Consider the following 15,938-nt stretch of genomic DNA (forward strand, 5'->3'; position numbering starts at 1 on the left):
CTCACTTATCTTGTTCTTTAGCATATTACATGTGAGTAGGTACATCACTGCTGCAAAGGAATGTGGCTTTAGGTAACATCCTTAATCTGGCAACTAATACTTCTGGAAATATATTTTCTCCTTTCTTCTCTAATTTGGGAAAAATAATAAAAGAAATGGCTTTCAAGGGTACACCATTTTTCTTACAGCACTTAGGAAGGAGAATTCAATAATGACTATGCCTATAATTATTACACTTAAAAAGTGAGTTCCTGGCCAGGCGCAGTGGTTCACACCTGTAATCCCAGCACTTGGGAAAGCCGAGATGGGTGGATCACCTGAGGTCAGGAGTTTGAGACCAGCCTGGCCAACATGGTGAAACCCCAACTCTAGTAAATATACAAAAATTAGCCGGGCATGGTGGTGGGTGCCTGTAATCCCAGCTATTCGGGAGGCTGAGGTAGGAGAACTGCTTGAACCCGGGAGGCAAAAGTTGCAGTAAGCCAAGATCGTGCCACTGCACTCCAGCCTGGGTGACAAGAATGAAACTATGTCTCAAAAAACCAAACCAAAAAAAAAGTGAATTCTTTCATATGAAACCACTTATTACTGCAATCAAAAATCAATTTTTACTTCACAAAATGAACACAATTATTTTAGGACTCAATCTTGCTTATGAAAAAAAGCAAGTACACCAGTGAGCTTTCAGTTTCAAAGGTCACTAACCAAACACAATTTAATGAATATTTCCTTTATTGTTCTCTAATGTTTTCTAAATTATTCTTGATCTCACTCCTTTTATGGCAGTCATTAGTCAGAAAAAACATGTCTTTGGCTCAAAAGCATCAGGGCTTTTCAATATTATGTTACTGAAGTAGTCACATGTTAATGGTATCAGAAATTTCATTTAATAATAGTATTTCATAATCAGTCTAGTATTATTTTACATAGGAGATGACAGCCTGGAGTAAAATAGCAAGGTGGTGGTTACAGAAAGACCACAAATATTTTAAAGCTTTTTAAATTTTAAATATTCAGTACGTTAACTAAAAATAAAACTGGTGGTTTTTTCCTGCCTTTTTTTTTTTTTTATGTAGAGATGTGGGTCTTGCTTGGTTAACCACGGTGGTCTTCAACTCCTGGCTTCAAGCAATCTTTCTACCTCAGCCTCCCAAAGTGTTGGGATTATAGGTGTGAGCCACCGTGCCCGGCCTAATAAAGTGCTTTTCACTCCTAGAAGGATTTACTGTACTAACCCTGAAAGAGCTGAATGAATCGAGGCTGCAATGCTGAGGTGATCAGACTGTCGGGCAGCTCCCTCAGAAAGAGCTTCAACAGACTGGCTGCTGAGCAGACATCACCGTCCTCCTTCCCGAGCTCCACGGGCACTCCACTCTCGAACTTCAGTCGAAGTTGTTCCACCACCTTCACGTTACCATTTACCCGAAAAAGACCTTCTTGGGTGAGTCCTGGAAGAGCAAAGTAGACACAGAAAATAAATAGGTTTCTCACAGACATGAAATGTAAAGAATGATAACAACACAAAACACAAAGAAAGAAATTTCAGCATATGATTCTCTCAACACTGTAATTATCAATCATTACATGATTTTCACATTTTGTAAAACTTTCCTTAGAATAATAAATGTTCATATCCACTGCATATCAACTAAACAGATCATATAGGATTGGTATAAAACCAGGCCTCTGAAAATAAGGCTATGCCATATATAAACATAGAGCAAAACAGAGTACATAAAGAAATTTTTCATTTATGTAATCTTCTAGAGCACCTGACAGAAACTTACTCAGGGCTCTAACAGCAGCTTTACACTTCATGAACAACTACTTTTAAATGACATGTATTTAAGAAACTTTTAAACTCTATATGATTACCTGTGTAATAGTTTAAGAAATAAGTGATGGTTTTTCAGTAATCACTAAATTCAAAATGTAAGACTCTAGGAAACTATAAAGTGGTGTAAGACAAGATCCTTGCCTACAGTCAGTTGACGGGGGATATCAGTGTCAGCTGAGGTTATCAGAGAATGCCTCCTGGAGGAGGTAAACTTAACCTGTGGCTAAAGCAACACAGAGGGGCTGGAGCTGTTGAGCTGTGAAACCAATGAAGCTTGAGCTTCAGGGCCCCTCATTTTCTTGGGCCCTTTACAAGCTCTGTCCCTAATCCTGTATTCTTAGTATCACGTTCTTTTTCTTAAAGAAGTCTCAAAAAGTTTAGGCATCTGGACCCACAAAACCTTGATCTACCCCCGACAAAGATAAACAAAAATACAAATTGAGAAGTAGAGACAGGATAGCATAAAGAAAGGTAGGCAGAGGACAATGTGGGGTGCCTAGGTCAAAGAATGATGGGATAACAAAATGGAGAAACAGGAAAGGGTCTGTGACAAGTTAAACAGTGAAGGCTTTATCACTGGAGTATTAAGTGAGGAAAAAGACAAAATATAATAAGGGTTTTAGGAAGATTTAGCTAGCTAAGAAGTAGGGTAAGGAGAGGGCTTGCCTTACGGAAACTATCTTCTATTTTAAGGTAGTAAACTGATATTATGGTGGAAAAGAAGTGAAAAAGAATAAAGATGATTTGGTAACTTGGTTCAAAAGGGAGAGGGAAAGGGTTGAAAGGTAACCTTAAGGTTTTGAAAAGTAGGAATACAGGAAAAAGAAACACTGTAAAAGATAAGGTTGGAGGTAGGGATAGGAGAGTAGCTGGTTTAGGGCAGAAGATAATGATTTCCAGCTCAGTGTGCTGCACACCATGTAAGCGAGTGTGTCAGGCAGTAGAAGATTTTGAAAGTGTAAGAAACAATCTTTCTAAGAAAGAGCAGGCCAGGATTTAACTTGACATTCTTGAGAGTCTAATGGTGAATGTCAGCAAAAACATAATGACATTGAAGCCTATCAGGATTTTTTAGAGGGGAGGTGATAATTTATATCAGCCTTTGCTTCTTACCCTTACCTGGTAATTGTATTGCTCTTTTTAAAGCAAAGGAGGAAGCTAATTTCATTTTATTTTATAATCTGATAAAATGCTTTATAAGCTCTTTAATTCAACAAACATGTAATAAGTGCCTGACATTATGTTAGGTCATAAAAAAATCAATCGTGAGAAAAAAATTCAACACTATCATTACTCTCATGGACTTTGAAGTCTGGTAAGATGTTTGTGTTCTTCCACGTATACATATTATTTGGCTGTAAAGAAAATCAATATCAAAAGTTGATATGAATTTTAGCTCCAATTCTGAAAAAAATTGTGATACTAGGGATGATATTAAAAGTATTTAACAATGACTATGACCAGGGCACCACCTAAATGGACGAGATATCAGTTGGTCTGTGTGGCAGACAGCTTCTAAAATAGTTCCCATGATCCCCACTTCTCGTACCACACCCATTATAATCCCCTCTACTTGAGTGTGGGCCAGACCTAGTGACTTGCTTCTAACAACAGAATACAGCAAATGTGATGTCATGTCATATTTTGGGATTAAGTTATAAAAGACTGACAATCCATCATGCTTCTCTCTCTTTCTCTCTCTCTCCCCCTCTCTCTCTGTCTCTCTGATGTACTTTATTAGCTACTGGCCATGGGCAAAGATCTAAAGGTGGTATCTGGCCAAAGACCAGTGAATAACTGAAAACCCTCAGGTCAATAGCTCACAAGTAACAGAATCCTGCCAACAACCACATGAATGAGCTTGGGAGGGAATTTTTCCCCTGTTGAGTCCTGATATGACTGAAGCCTTGGCTGACACCATGATCACAGCCTTGTAACTCCAAGACAGAGGACACAACTAAGATGTGTCTGGATTCCTGACCCACAGAAACTGTGAGATAATGATAAATACTATTGTTTTAATCTACTATGTTTTGGGGTAATCTGTTATGCAGCAAAAGGATAACAAATATGATACGCCTTTCCCTTAAGTTCTGTGGAATATCAGGTTCTATTGGGAGACACCAGCTTAATTGTTTAAAGCTTTCAAGGTCTGTCTCCTCTACTATACACAAGTTTATCTTTAGCTTCAGAAACTTATCCAACAATCAAGCAGCTAGCATCCAACAGAAAGTCATTCCATCCCTGGTCAAAGCTGAAATCCTGAAAATTTAGAGATTTGTTTCCTGTTCCTATATTTACCCAGCTGCTTAACCTAACCTTGCCTTCTGTTTTTGGCCTACCAAATGCCCCTTAGATCTGATTTCACATGATGTTTTTTTTTTTTCTTTTTAGCTTTGACCTTAGTCTTTCTTTTCCAACAAGGTTTTTTTGAACCTTCCCCCAAATAAATATACTTCCAGCAATTTCAGAAAAAACTACCCAGCTCCAAGAACTGTCTGTGGTCCTCAAGCCTCCTGATCCCACTGGACCAACATAGCAGATGTATAAGGTACAAGTAGAAGTGACTGAATTTAATGCTCCTTAGTAATATTTTCCTGTCTCTGTCCCATTTATCTGAACAACTCTTCCCTCAGGAATATCTCCCACCCACAACTCTTTTATCACTAATTATCGTAATTAGTGATGTTCAACTAGGGAAAGTTTATAATCCTGGACATGAATATATCACATTCTGAGAAGAAGAATCCATACAGTTTTTTAAGCCTCTTATGAGGCTAGAATACATCCAATACCCACATGAGGCTTACCAGACCAAATAACCTTTAAATTTTCCCATCCTAAAATTTTAGAAAGTTATGACTATAACAAAAATATTCAGAAAAAGGGGATATTTGGATGACTTCATGAAGCAGAGTTACTCTCATACATTTCAAAGCTTCTATTATATTTGATTTTAGGCTATGTGCTAATTACTACAAAACAGCAATTTAATAGTGGTTTAGAAATGAAAAAATTATATAAGTTAATATCTACATCACTGAAAGATACTTTTCTGTACAATTGAAATATTTCTTTCAAAATAGTATGAATATTAGAAACAGAATATGCCAGAAGTCACAATTTGCCTAACAGCACACTTTGGCCAAGGAAGTAGTATGACAATAAGTAAGCACATTCTGACACCTGGTGGTGACTTGAAACTCTACACTGCGGGTTAAAACGGCATAACCTATAGTATCTTCATGCTAAACTAAGAGAAAGAAGCCGTTAACATTGTCAGTGAGAAAAAGAGTTTAAAGACTGTATGTTTTATAAGTTATAATGTATATATTTTTAAATGAAACTATCCAAAATCTGCTTAAAGGGTTTGACATAGGTCTTTCTGTCTTAAAATTCCATTACAATAACAGTTTAGTCTCATGCCAATTGTTAAACTGTCTGCATTTACGTGAAACAATAATAAAGCATAACCAAAATACCAACCTATGATTGAATTATATGACCGGTCACGTGACCCCTATAGTCCCATTCCCATGCCTGACACAGTGCTTACTGTATATCACAGGTGTACAGTAAATATTTGTTGACCTGAAAAAACTGCAAAGTAATTAAATAAAACAAATTGAAGTATTATGCCCTCAAACTTTATACTACCCTTCAAACTTAACACAGTTTCTTTGCTTTATTAACATGATAGTTTCAAATACAAGAAGGGGCTTATGTTTGTCTACATTAACTACATAGCCTTTCAAAATACAGGTGCTAGGCCTACTGGAGTTTGCCCAGTCAAGATTCTGATTCAGTAGATATGAGCTGTGGGCAATGCATGTGTATTATGAAAGATTCCACTAGTGATTCTATTTCACATCCCTCATTAAGAATGACTGATTTAACTTAATAAAATGTTTAGTTTGCATTTCCCAAATACACCCTGTTAAAGTATAACTAACAGTATGCTAAAGAGGGGCAGAAGAAAATCAATCCCTAATTTAAATTTTGCAAAAATTTATATGTTGATGGTGTGAGTATAAACTGTTTCAACTCTGATAGAGTTCATTACAGATGCACATATCCTCTGACCACCCAGGACTCCACTTCCAGGAAGGCAGTCTATGCACACAATCGCATGTGCTTGAAATGCTATATTTAAAGGTTAACCATGGAATCATTGTTTGTAAACAATAGAAGACTGGAAACAATCCATGTGCCCATCAGCATGAGACTGCTTAAAGACATGATATATACATATGGTAAAACAGTAGGCAGAGGAAAAGAAAATAATTAAAAATGAGTAAAGCTCTTTATGCAATATGGAACAATCTCCAAAATACATTGATATTTAAAAGATTCAGAACAGTATGCAATATTTGTGATAAAAGGGAAAAAAGAACACATAGACATATACTTATATATATACACGAAACATCTTAAGAAGATACCAGAAACAGGTAGAGTAATACTGTTTTAGAGAGAGAAAACAAAGGTCAGGAGACAGTTTGCAGGGAGAGACTTTTCACTATATACCTTCCTATATTTTGAACCACATAACTTTATTAACTATTCAAAAAATATTAAAATTTTTAAAAATTAAAAATGTAAAATATTTTTACACAATAAAAGTATGCTCAAGAGACTATTACCAATTAATGTTGAGAGAAAGAACACTATGCCAAAACCAAAATATTACTTTAGGTACCCATAGTTGGACATCTAAATGAATATACATCCCTACTTAACAGATTAAATGAATGATCTAGAAATCCATTTGTATCTAACTCAGTGGGATACACAGTCTTACTCAAAACCAAGTATGTAAATAAATCCTATTAAAGCTGGTTGTAACTCCTGGCTTCAAGATTTTGTAGGCCAAACTTCCATCTTCCTGTCATGCTATGTGTAACACTGTTTGTGTTTAACTGTTTGAAGTATTTGAATAAATCCAGAGCTGTTTTCTAAGAATCTGGCCTTTTTGCAATTTATCTTCCTTTAATAAGGAGAAAAACTCTACAGAGTAAGAACAGAAACCTGGCTCTTAAGTTTTCAGGAAAAAAAAAATTTTTTGTCATAAAATTTTGCCTGAAAGTGGGTAATTTATAAAAGAAAGACTCACAGTTCAGCATGGTGGGGAGGCCTTAGGAAACTTACGAGGCAGAAGGCAAAGGGGAAACGAGGCACCTTCTTCACAAGGCGACAGGAAGGAGAAGAAGTGCTGAGTGAAGGGGGAACAGCCCCTTATGAAAACATCAGATCTCTTGAGAATTCACTATCAGAGAACAGCCTGGGGAAACCACCCCCATGATTCAATTACCTCCACCTGATCTCTCCCTTGACATGTGGGGACTAGGGGATTATGATTCAAGATAAGATTTGGGTGAGAGCACAAAGCCTAACCATATCAGTCATCTACATGCCTAGTAACCACAGCAGATAGATGTTGTTTTCAATTAACATCTAACCATCAGCAGAATGAATAATCTGCCATAGAGTCCCTGTCAGAAGTTGATACATATTCCTATAGAGGAACATGTGATGAGCGCTTCTCACTCCTTTCCAATAAATTATTCTTATCAGAAAGGGAGAAGAGACTTGTAATCCTGGAAAGACATGGCCTGAAACAAATTACTCAAAATACAGTAGACACATCTTACCCAAAGGGGATATGTTCCAAGACTGCCAATAGATGTCTAAAACCTTGGATAGTACCAAACCCTACATATACTGGGTTTTTTTCCCCATACATACATATCTATGATAAAGTTTAATTTAAAAAGTAGGCATAGTAAGAGATTAACAATAACAATAAAAAAACAGAATAGAGCCAGTTGCAATGGCTCACATCTATAATCCAAGCTACTTAAGAGGCTGAGGCGGAAGGATTGTTTGAGGCCAGGAGTTCAAATCAGCCTGGGCAACATGGCAAGACCTGCCTCTAAAAACATTTTTTTTAATTAGCAGGTTACAGTGGCACATGCCTGTACAATAGCTACTCAGGAGGCTGTGGTGGGAAGATTATTTGAACCGTGGAATATGAGGCTGCAGTGAGTTATGATCACACCATGGCATTCCAGCCTGGGCAACAGAGCAAGACCCTGTCCCTTTAAAAAAAGGAAAAAAAGCAATACAACAGAATAATTGGGAGAGATTTGTTCTTACCATAGATCTTAGCAACCTCAGCATACATTTTTTTTCTCCCTTTATTAAGTTGAGAACGCACCTTTTCAATTAAAAGCTACTTCATGGCTTCCCTTCGGCGTATTGAATTGCCAGCATTATTATTCTTGCACTTTGGGGCCATTATTAAGTAAAATAAGAGCCACCTGAACACAAGCACTGTGATACCACAATGATCAATCTGCAAACTGAGGCCACTACTAAGTGACTAACAGGCAGGTGGCATACACACATGGATACACTGGACAAGTGGACGATTAAGGTCCCAAGCGGCAGGATGGCTAGAGATCTCATCATGCTACTCAAAAGGCTGTACCATTTAAAACTGATGAATTGTTGGCCAGGTGCAGTGGCTCATGCCTGGAATCCCAGCACTTTGGGAGGCCGAAGCAGGCAGATCACCTGAGGTCAGGAGTTCAAGACCAGCCTGGCCAACATGGTGAAATCCCATCTCTACTAATAATACAAAAAAAAAAAAAATAGCTGGGTGTGCATCTTTAATCCCAGCTACTCAGGAGGATGAGGCAGGAGAATTGCTTGAACCCGGGAGGCAGAGGTTGCAGTGAGCCGAGATCATGCCACTGCACTCCAGCCTGGGCTACAAAAGCAAATCTCTGTCACAAAAACAAAAAACAAACAACAAAAAAACCCAAAAAAACTGATGAATCATTTATTTCTGGAATTTTCCAGTTAGCAACTTTGGACTATGATTGGTCACAGGGAAGAGTGAAACCCTGGAAAACCAAACCATGCATAACATGGGGGACTACTGTACAGAATATGTTTGAAGCCTCAAGTTCTACATTTAAAAATCCCTGCATGGCTGAGTGTGGTGGCTCATGCCTATAATCCCAACACTTTGGGAAGCTGAGGTGGGAGAATCATTTGAGTCCAGGAGTTCAGAACCAGCTGGGGCAACATTGGGAAAATCTGTCTCTACAAAAAATAAAAATAAAAATAAAATAAAAATAAATCAGCCAGGTGTGGTGGAATATACCTGTAGTCCCAGCTACAGAAGAGGCTAAGAAAGGAAGATCACTTGAGCCCTAAAGTATGAGATTACAGTGAGCTATGATCACATCACTGCATTCTGGCCTGGGTAACAAAGCAAGAACCTCTCTCTTAAAAAAAAAAAAAAAAAAAAGATGCAGGGAATATGGAGGAAACATTCTCTCAAATGATCCAGGCTTATGATTTATTTTAAACAAAATCATCAAAAAGCTGTGGGCTACACAGCTCTCAGTAACTAAGACATAATTTATCTTTTTATTGTATAATGTACTATATTATTTTCCAAATGTTTTACATGCTTAATTTTATCTCTATAAAGATAAGAGAAACCACCCCCTGCCACCCTGCATAATCAGTTTTACATCATAGTTTTTTGGTATCTCTTCTAAGTGCATGAGGATAGTCTAGGCATTGAATAAGTAAGTTCATGATTGACCTCAGGTGAAAGAGATACCCAAAAACATGTTTGGTTACATTAAAAATTATTGACTATCAGTTGGAATTTAATTAATCTAGAAAACTGACTATTAATATTACCACAGAGTATTTTAGCATTTAAAACTAGGAAACATTCCAAACTAGAAATCTCTATAATTAAAGTGATTGCTCTATGGTTAATCAAATTAGTACTGTCAAGACAATGTTAAGCAGTAATGCCCTTTTTTAAATAAAAAGTATATTACACAGTAGTTTAATATTCTAATGAAGGTGCTTTAGAGGATAGTCTAATCATACATTATGAAATAATTCACACAAATAATTTGTTTATGCAAGGGACTGTGAAAATGAAAAGACTAAAGCATGACTTAACTCACCATGCTGCGTCAAGTATTCTACTATATTCCACACTATTGCTGGAATGCCATTCTTGGTGAGCCCCTGCCGTTGAAGTTCTTGGAGACTGACTCCAAATAACTTCTGATAGGTAAAATTCTTCTGTTCATTTAATGGCACCGCCACTATCTTTTTCATGTCTTCTTTCAGCCGAACCGCTGCTTTACTTTGCTTAAAAGAACGTAAGAAAAAAGAGCAGTCAGTCATATTGACCACAGGAGGCTGCATGGTTACAACAGAAACACGTGAATTAAAATGTGTTTGAAGATGAATAGTTGTGGTCTTATTTTTACTTCAACTCAAACCAAAATCTCTAACATCTCTCACATGTTGCTCAGATATAATGGCTAAAAGGAATGAAAAGTAATGAGAAACCTAAAGCCACAACTGAAGTGTGTAGCTAAGAGAGGGAGCAATACACTGCCGTATCTAAGATATATTACTACAGTAACCAAGGGGTGTGACTCAGAAGTACCTGGTTAACAGGAAAATAAAACATTTATAAGAACAGTGAAACACCAGGCAGATCCTGAGATGTTTCTAAAGACAAAAATTTGTCTCGGTGTCATTTTAAGGTAGCTTTAAAGTGTCAGAAGAAAAAATTACAACGAGCATTCTACACGTACAATGATCATTATAGTTCTCTGATTTGATTACATCTGTAAATATCTCAGTAATCTTTAGGAACATAATATCAACTCAGTTCTTACTGAGGTTCAAAATGCCCTCAAATCTTTGAAACAACAACATTTAGGTAGTCGCAATTTTAAATTCTTCAACAAGATTGTATTATATATATTGTAAATAAAAATGCAACTTAGATTCAATTACCTCAAATTAATAACACAATGAAAAATTCATAAGAGTTTGTTTCTTCCTTGTAATAAAAATCTGCATCCAAATAAAGAGGAATTTTTTAAGCATGTGTCTTATATAAATTTTATTATATATGTTAATAAATCCAAACACTGAAAAGAGAAATGGAAAAATGCAAACAGTCTTATCTGAGGGACAGAGGCAGTAAAACTGGAGGAAACTTCCACTTTTTGAGAATGAATGTAGCAGCTAACCAATGTGGAAATACTATTAAATGACTTAAATCACCATCATTTAGTCACTAAAATATCCTAAGAGTAGAAACATTACGTTCAATCTAGAGTTGAGGAAACAAAAACCAGAGTTAAGTAATTTGGTAAAAGTCAGAGACCTAGTAAGAGACAGTTTTATCTTGCTCTAGGTCCATGTTGCTCTCCTTAACTTATAATAGGTTTATTTAATGTTATAGTGCAGTTTATGTACAATTATAGTAACAAGCTTATAAATGCTATATGTGACATAAGACAATTACAAGTTAATTCTACAATATTTGAGTAGGATACTTGCAATCTCAATTTGATTTTAAATTGTATAATCTACAGAATGAGGTAAGCTTTTACTAGCATATCTGCATCTTTTATAGGTCATATTTGAAAGCCATATTTCTCTAGTGAAAATTCAGCCAATACAGATTTAGTATCTATGAACATTATAAATAAGTCATGGGATAGCCACTATGGAGTAGTAGTAGTATGGACGAAACCCATGATCTCTGTTACCAAGGAAATCATGATTTAGTTAATTAAGTCCAACTTGTAACAGTTAATAATTTCTTTTTCTTATAGGTTTATAAATGTATCAATCTCCTTCAACTGAATCCATGGGAAATTTCAACCAGGTATATCTGGTGAGCAAGCAGCTAAAAAATAACCACTAATAACAAAACTTAAAAAAAAACTCGTGTAGCATTAAAAACAGCTGACAGTGAAGTTAAATTATATAAATTTTATCTTATTTTATCTGCTTATACAGAGAATACAGCATACTGGTTTAAAGCATAGACTATGGAACAAGACTGGATCAAATCCCATTCTGACTCTTATTAGCTATAACCTTGCACAAGTCATATAACCTCTGTGTGCCTCAATTTCCTCATCTATAAAATGGGAATACCAAGAGTTTGCATGTCATAGAAATGTACAAGGTAGAAATGAGTTCATTTATGTAAAGGAGTAAGAACGGTGCCTGGCACACTCACTGAGTACTGATTGTCATAATCCTTTTCCTTCTCCTCTTTCTTCTAGGAATTATTATTCTGATTTCTTCTTAAAGTAATGGAAAGCTAATTAATCATTCCTGTAGTAAATATTTCTATAAAGGTTACTTTTTTAAAAGGGAAACATAGTTGAGACACGTTTGATTGCTGAATTCTGATAACCTAATTACTATTCTCCATACATCTCTAATTTTCTAAATTCTCTAAGTATGACCTTTGAACGATGAGGAAAAAATAACTTAATATGTACTTATCACAATTCCTTGATTTATTCCTAGAAATTCACAAGGTTTCCTTAGAAATTCTGTCTATATGAGTTTAAAACCTTGAATTAGGGCTGGGTGCGGTGGCTGACGGCTATAATCCCAGCACTTTGGGAGGCTGAGGCGGGCAGATCATGAGGTCAGGAGATTGAGACTATCCTGGCCAACACGGTGAAACCCCATCTCTACTAAAAATAAAAATAAAATTAAATTTAAAAAAAGTTAGCTGGGCATGGTGGCAGGCGCCTGTAGTCCCAGCTACTCAGGAGGCTGTGGCAGGAGAATGGCATGAAGCCAGGAGGCGGAGCTTGCAGTGAACCGAGATTGCAACACTGCACTCCAGCGTGGACGACAGTGCAAGACTCCATCTAAAAAAAAAAAAAAAAAGTTACTAATTATGGTATTGAGTCTACCTTAACTGTTTAAACTTTTGTTTACATATAAATTCCCATGCATCACTTGAGTGTGAAGACTGGACTATCTGGAGCATATTCATGGGTGTGTGTGTGTGTGTGTATAAAAACAATACAGGTTTCCACATAACAAAGACAATCAAAGAACCTTAAAGTTTTACTGTTAGAACAATCCTTACGGGCCTTCTAATTCTTATACTATCGCCTTAGTAATAAGAAAATCAGGACCTAAAAAGTTGTGATGTTAGTCAAAAAGGGCTGTGCCTAGAGCCCAGATCTCCTGAGTTTTATGCCAGTATACTTTTTATAATTAAGTACTGGTGACCTTGTTGATGGCTTTATTTTTGTTGGAAAATAGTTAGGATAGTTAACAAAATACACTGACTGTAGTAAATATTTATTGGTTTGGGGCACTTAAGTTTCCACTTGTCCTTTTTCCAAATAACAAATCCAGAGTGTGTTTTGGGGAATGACTGCAAGTTCACTGTGAACAGCTTTGATAATACTACTCAAAATGATTGCCTTGCCTCTAGGAAAGACGGGGCTCAGTCTCTCCACCAGGTGAATCAGATCCCTTCTCCTGCAAACCACTGAAGCTTGAGTGGCTTATCATAAAGACAGAAAATGGGTACTACTGTAGCGCTCTAACAAGATGGGTGATAGCATTTGCCATCTGCATCACTGCAGCTGATATGGTCCTTCATCTACTCTTTCTGATACTGGTCATTCTTCCACTGTTCATTCCATTTGGTAAGCTGCTCCAGTAACTTTCCAGTAAAGTTTCTTTATGTTGAAATTAGTCAGAACTCATTTCTGTTCTGTAACCACACACACACACAGACATACTCTCTCTCTCGATCTAATTGATTAAAATACCCAGAAAAAAATAAAATAATCAGAGAAAATAGAAAATTAAAGTTTTAAAAGATAAGAAAAAATCAAAATGATAATGACAGTGAACTTTTATGGAGTCTTTACTGTCTATGCCAGTTAAGGCTGTCAATACTTCAAATGGCTTCACTCATTAAATCCTATAAAAAAGAAACTCTAGGAAGGAAGATACTTTTGTGATTACCACTTCACAAAAGGCACAGAAAAGCCAGTAAAGTGCTCCACTTCACATAAGCAAGTGGTGCAGCCAGGAGTCACACGCAGGCAAGCAAGCTGAGTCCAGGGGCCACAGTATTAACACTATCTCCAAATAGATAGCTGTGAGAATAAAAAACACATGCTGTGAAGATAAGTGCACTTGCTAGAAATGAGAACCAAATTCCATATTCTTGTAGCAGAGAAAAATAGTTATTTACATGTTTCATGGTCTCTTTAATACAAAGTAAGGTATGTTCAGAAGCAACATCAATAATTATGATATTAGGACCTGAATAAAGAAGGCTTTCATCAACACAGTAAACAGGACAAATTTCAGAAGCCTTGAGTTTTTAGAATAGCTAACACATAGTAGGGACTGATTGTATCACAGACACTGTTGTACATGGTTTAAAATTCATGTCTCTCAAAAATAAACAATGGGGAAAGGGCCCCCATTCAATATATGGTGCTGGGAAAACTGGCTAACCATATGCAGAATAATGAAACTGGACCCCTACCTTTCACCATATACAAAAATTAACACAAAATGAATTAAAGACTTAAGTGTAAGACTTCAAACTATAAAAGTTCTGGAAGAAATCCTAGGAAATATCCTTACGAACATCAGTCTAGGCAAATAATTTATGACCCAGTCTTCAAAAGCAAATGCAACAAAACCAAAATATAACAATTGGGACCTAATTAAACGAAAGAGCTTCTGCACAGCAAAAGAAACTATCAACAGAGTAAACAGATAGCCTAGAGAATGGGAGGAAATATTTGCAAACTATGCATCCAAGAAAGGACTAATATCCAGAATCAATAAGGAATTTACACCAATCAACAAGAATAAAACAAATAACCCCATTAAAAATGAGCAGAGAACAAGAACAGACACTTCCTAAAAGAAGACATATAAGCAGCCAACAAACATGAAAAGATGTTCAACATCACTCATCATTAGATAAACACAAATCAAAACCACAGTGAGATCTCATCTCGTACCAGTCAGAACGGCTATAATTAAAAGTCAAAAAACAACAGATGTTGTCAGGGTTGCAGAGAAAAGGGTACATTTATTCGCTGTTGGTAAGAATGTAAATTAGTTTATCCCCTGTGAAAAGTGGTTTAGAGATTTCTCAAAGAACTAAAAATAGAACTACCATTTAACCCAGTGATCCTATTACTGGCTAGTATACATCAAAGGAAAATAAATCAGCTGGGCACAGTGGCTCATGACTGTCATCTCAACACTTTGGGAGACCAAGGCAGGTGGATCACCTGAGGTCAGGAGTTTGAGATCAGCCTGGCCAACATGGCGAAACCCCATCTCTGCTAAAAATACAAAAATTAGCCAGGTGTGGGGGTGGGTGCCTGTAATCCCAGCTACTCGGGAGACTAAGGCAGGAGAATCACTTGAACCTGGGAGGCAGAGGTTGCAGTGAGCTGAGATCACATCACTGCACTCCAGCCTGGGTGACATAGTGAGACTCCATCTCAAAAGAAAAAAGAAAATAAGTCATCCTAACAAAAAGATACCCATGCTCATATGTGTTTTGCAACACTGTTCACAATATTAAAGACATGGAATGAATTTGGGTGCCCATGACTGGTAGATTGGATAAAGAAAATGTGGCACACATAAACCATGGAAGACAACAAAGTCATAAAAAAGAATGAAATCATGCCTTCTGTAGCAATATGGATGCAGCTGGAGGCCAGTATCCTAGGTAAACTAATGCAGAAACAGAAAAACAAATACAGCATGTTCTCACATATAGTGGGAATGAAACATTGGGTACAGAAAAAAAGAGGGGAGAGAGAGAGGGAAAAGGGTTGAAAAAGTTCCTATTAGGTATTATGTTCACTATTTAGGTGACAGAATCAATGAAAGCCCAAACTTCAGCATCACATAATATACCCTTGTAACAGACCTGCACACGTACCTTGAATCTAAAATTTGAAAGACAAAAAATAAAAAATTAATGTGTCTAAGTCTCAAAACCACCTTATCAGTATGTACTCTTAGCTATTTCCATTGGGATAAGAAAATTAATGCACAAAAGGAAGGAAGGAAGGAAGGAAGGAAGGAAGGAAGGAAGGAAGGAAGGAAGGAAGGAGAGAGAGAAAGAAAGAAAGAAAAGAAAAGAAAAGAGAAAAGAACGAAAGAAAGAAAGAAAAGACGAAAGAAAGAAAGAAAGAAAGAAAGAAAGAAAGAAAGAAAG

At 36.6% G+C, this 15,938-nt stretch overlaps 1 protein-coding gene across 1 annotated transcript in view; it reads right to left on the reverse strand.

The window, feature by feature from the left end:
* Positions 1-15,938, reverse strand: part of FAM13A (family with sequence similarity 13 member A) — a 325,132-nt gene that overhangs the window by 282,692 nt on the left and 26,502 nt on the right. The window contains exons 2-3 of the mRNA XM_023195427.2: positions 9,838-10,027; positions 1,236-1,448 (exon numbers count right to left, since the gene is read on the reverse strand). Coding sequence (XP_023051195.2) covers positions 1,236-1,448; positions 9,838-10,027 — 403 coding nt within the window. The remainder of the gene's footprint in view (positions 1-1,235; positions 1,449-9,837; positions 10,028-15,938) is intronic.

Source organism: Piliocolobus tephrosceles, chromosome 3 (assembly GCF_002776525.5).
Source record: "Piliocolobus tephrosceles isolate RC106 chromosome 3, ASM277652v3, whole genome shotgun sequence".
Lineage (NCBI taxonomy): Eukaryota > Metazoa > Chordata > Mammalia > Primates > Cercopithecidae > Piliocolobus > Piliocolobus tephrosceles.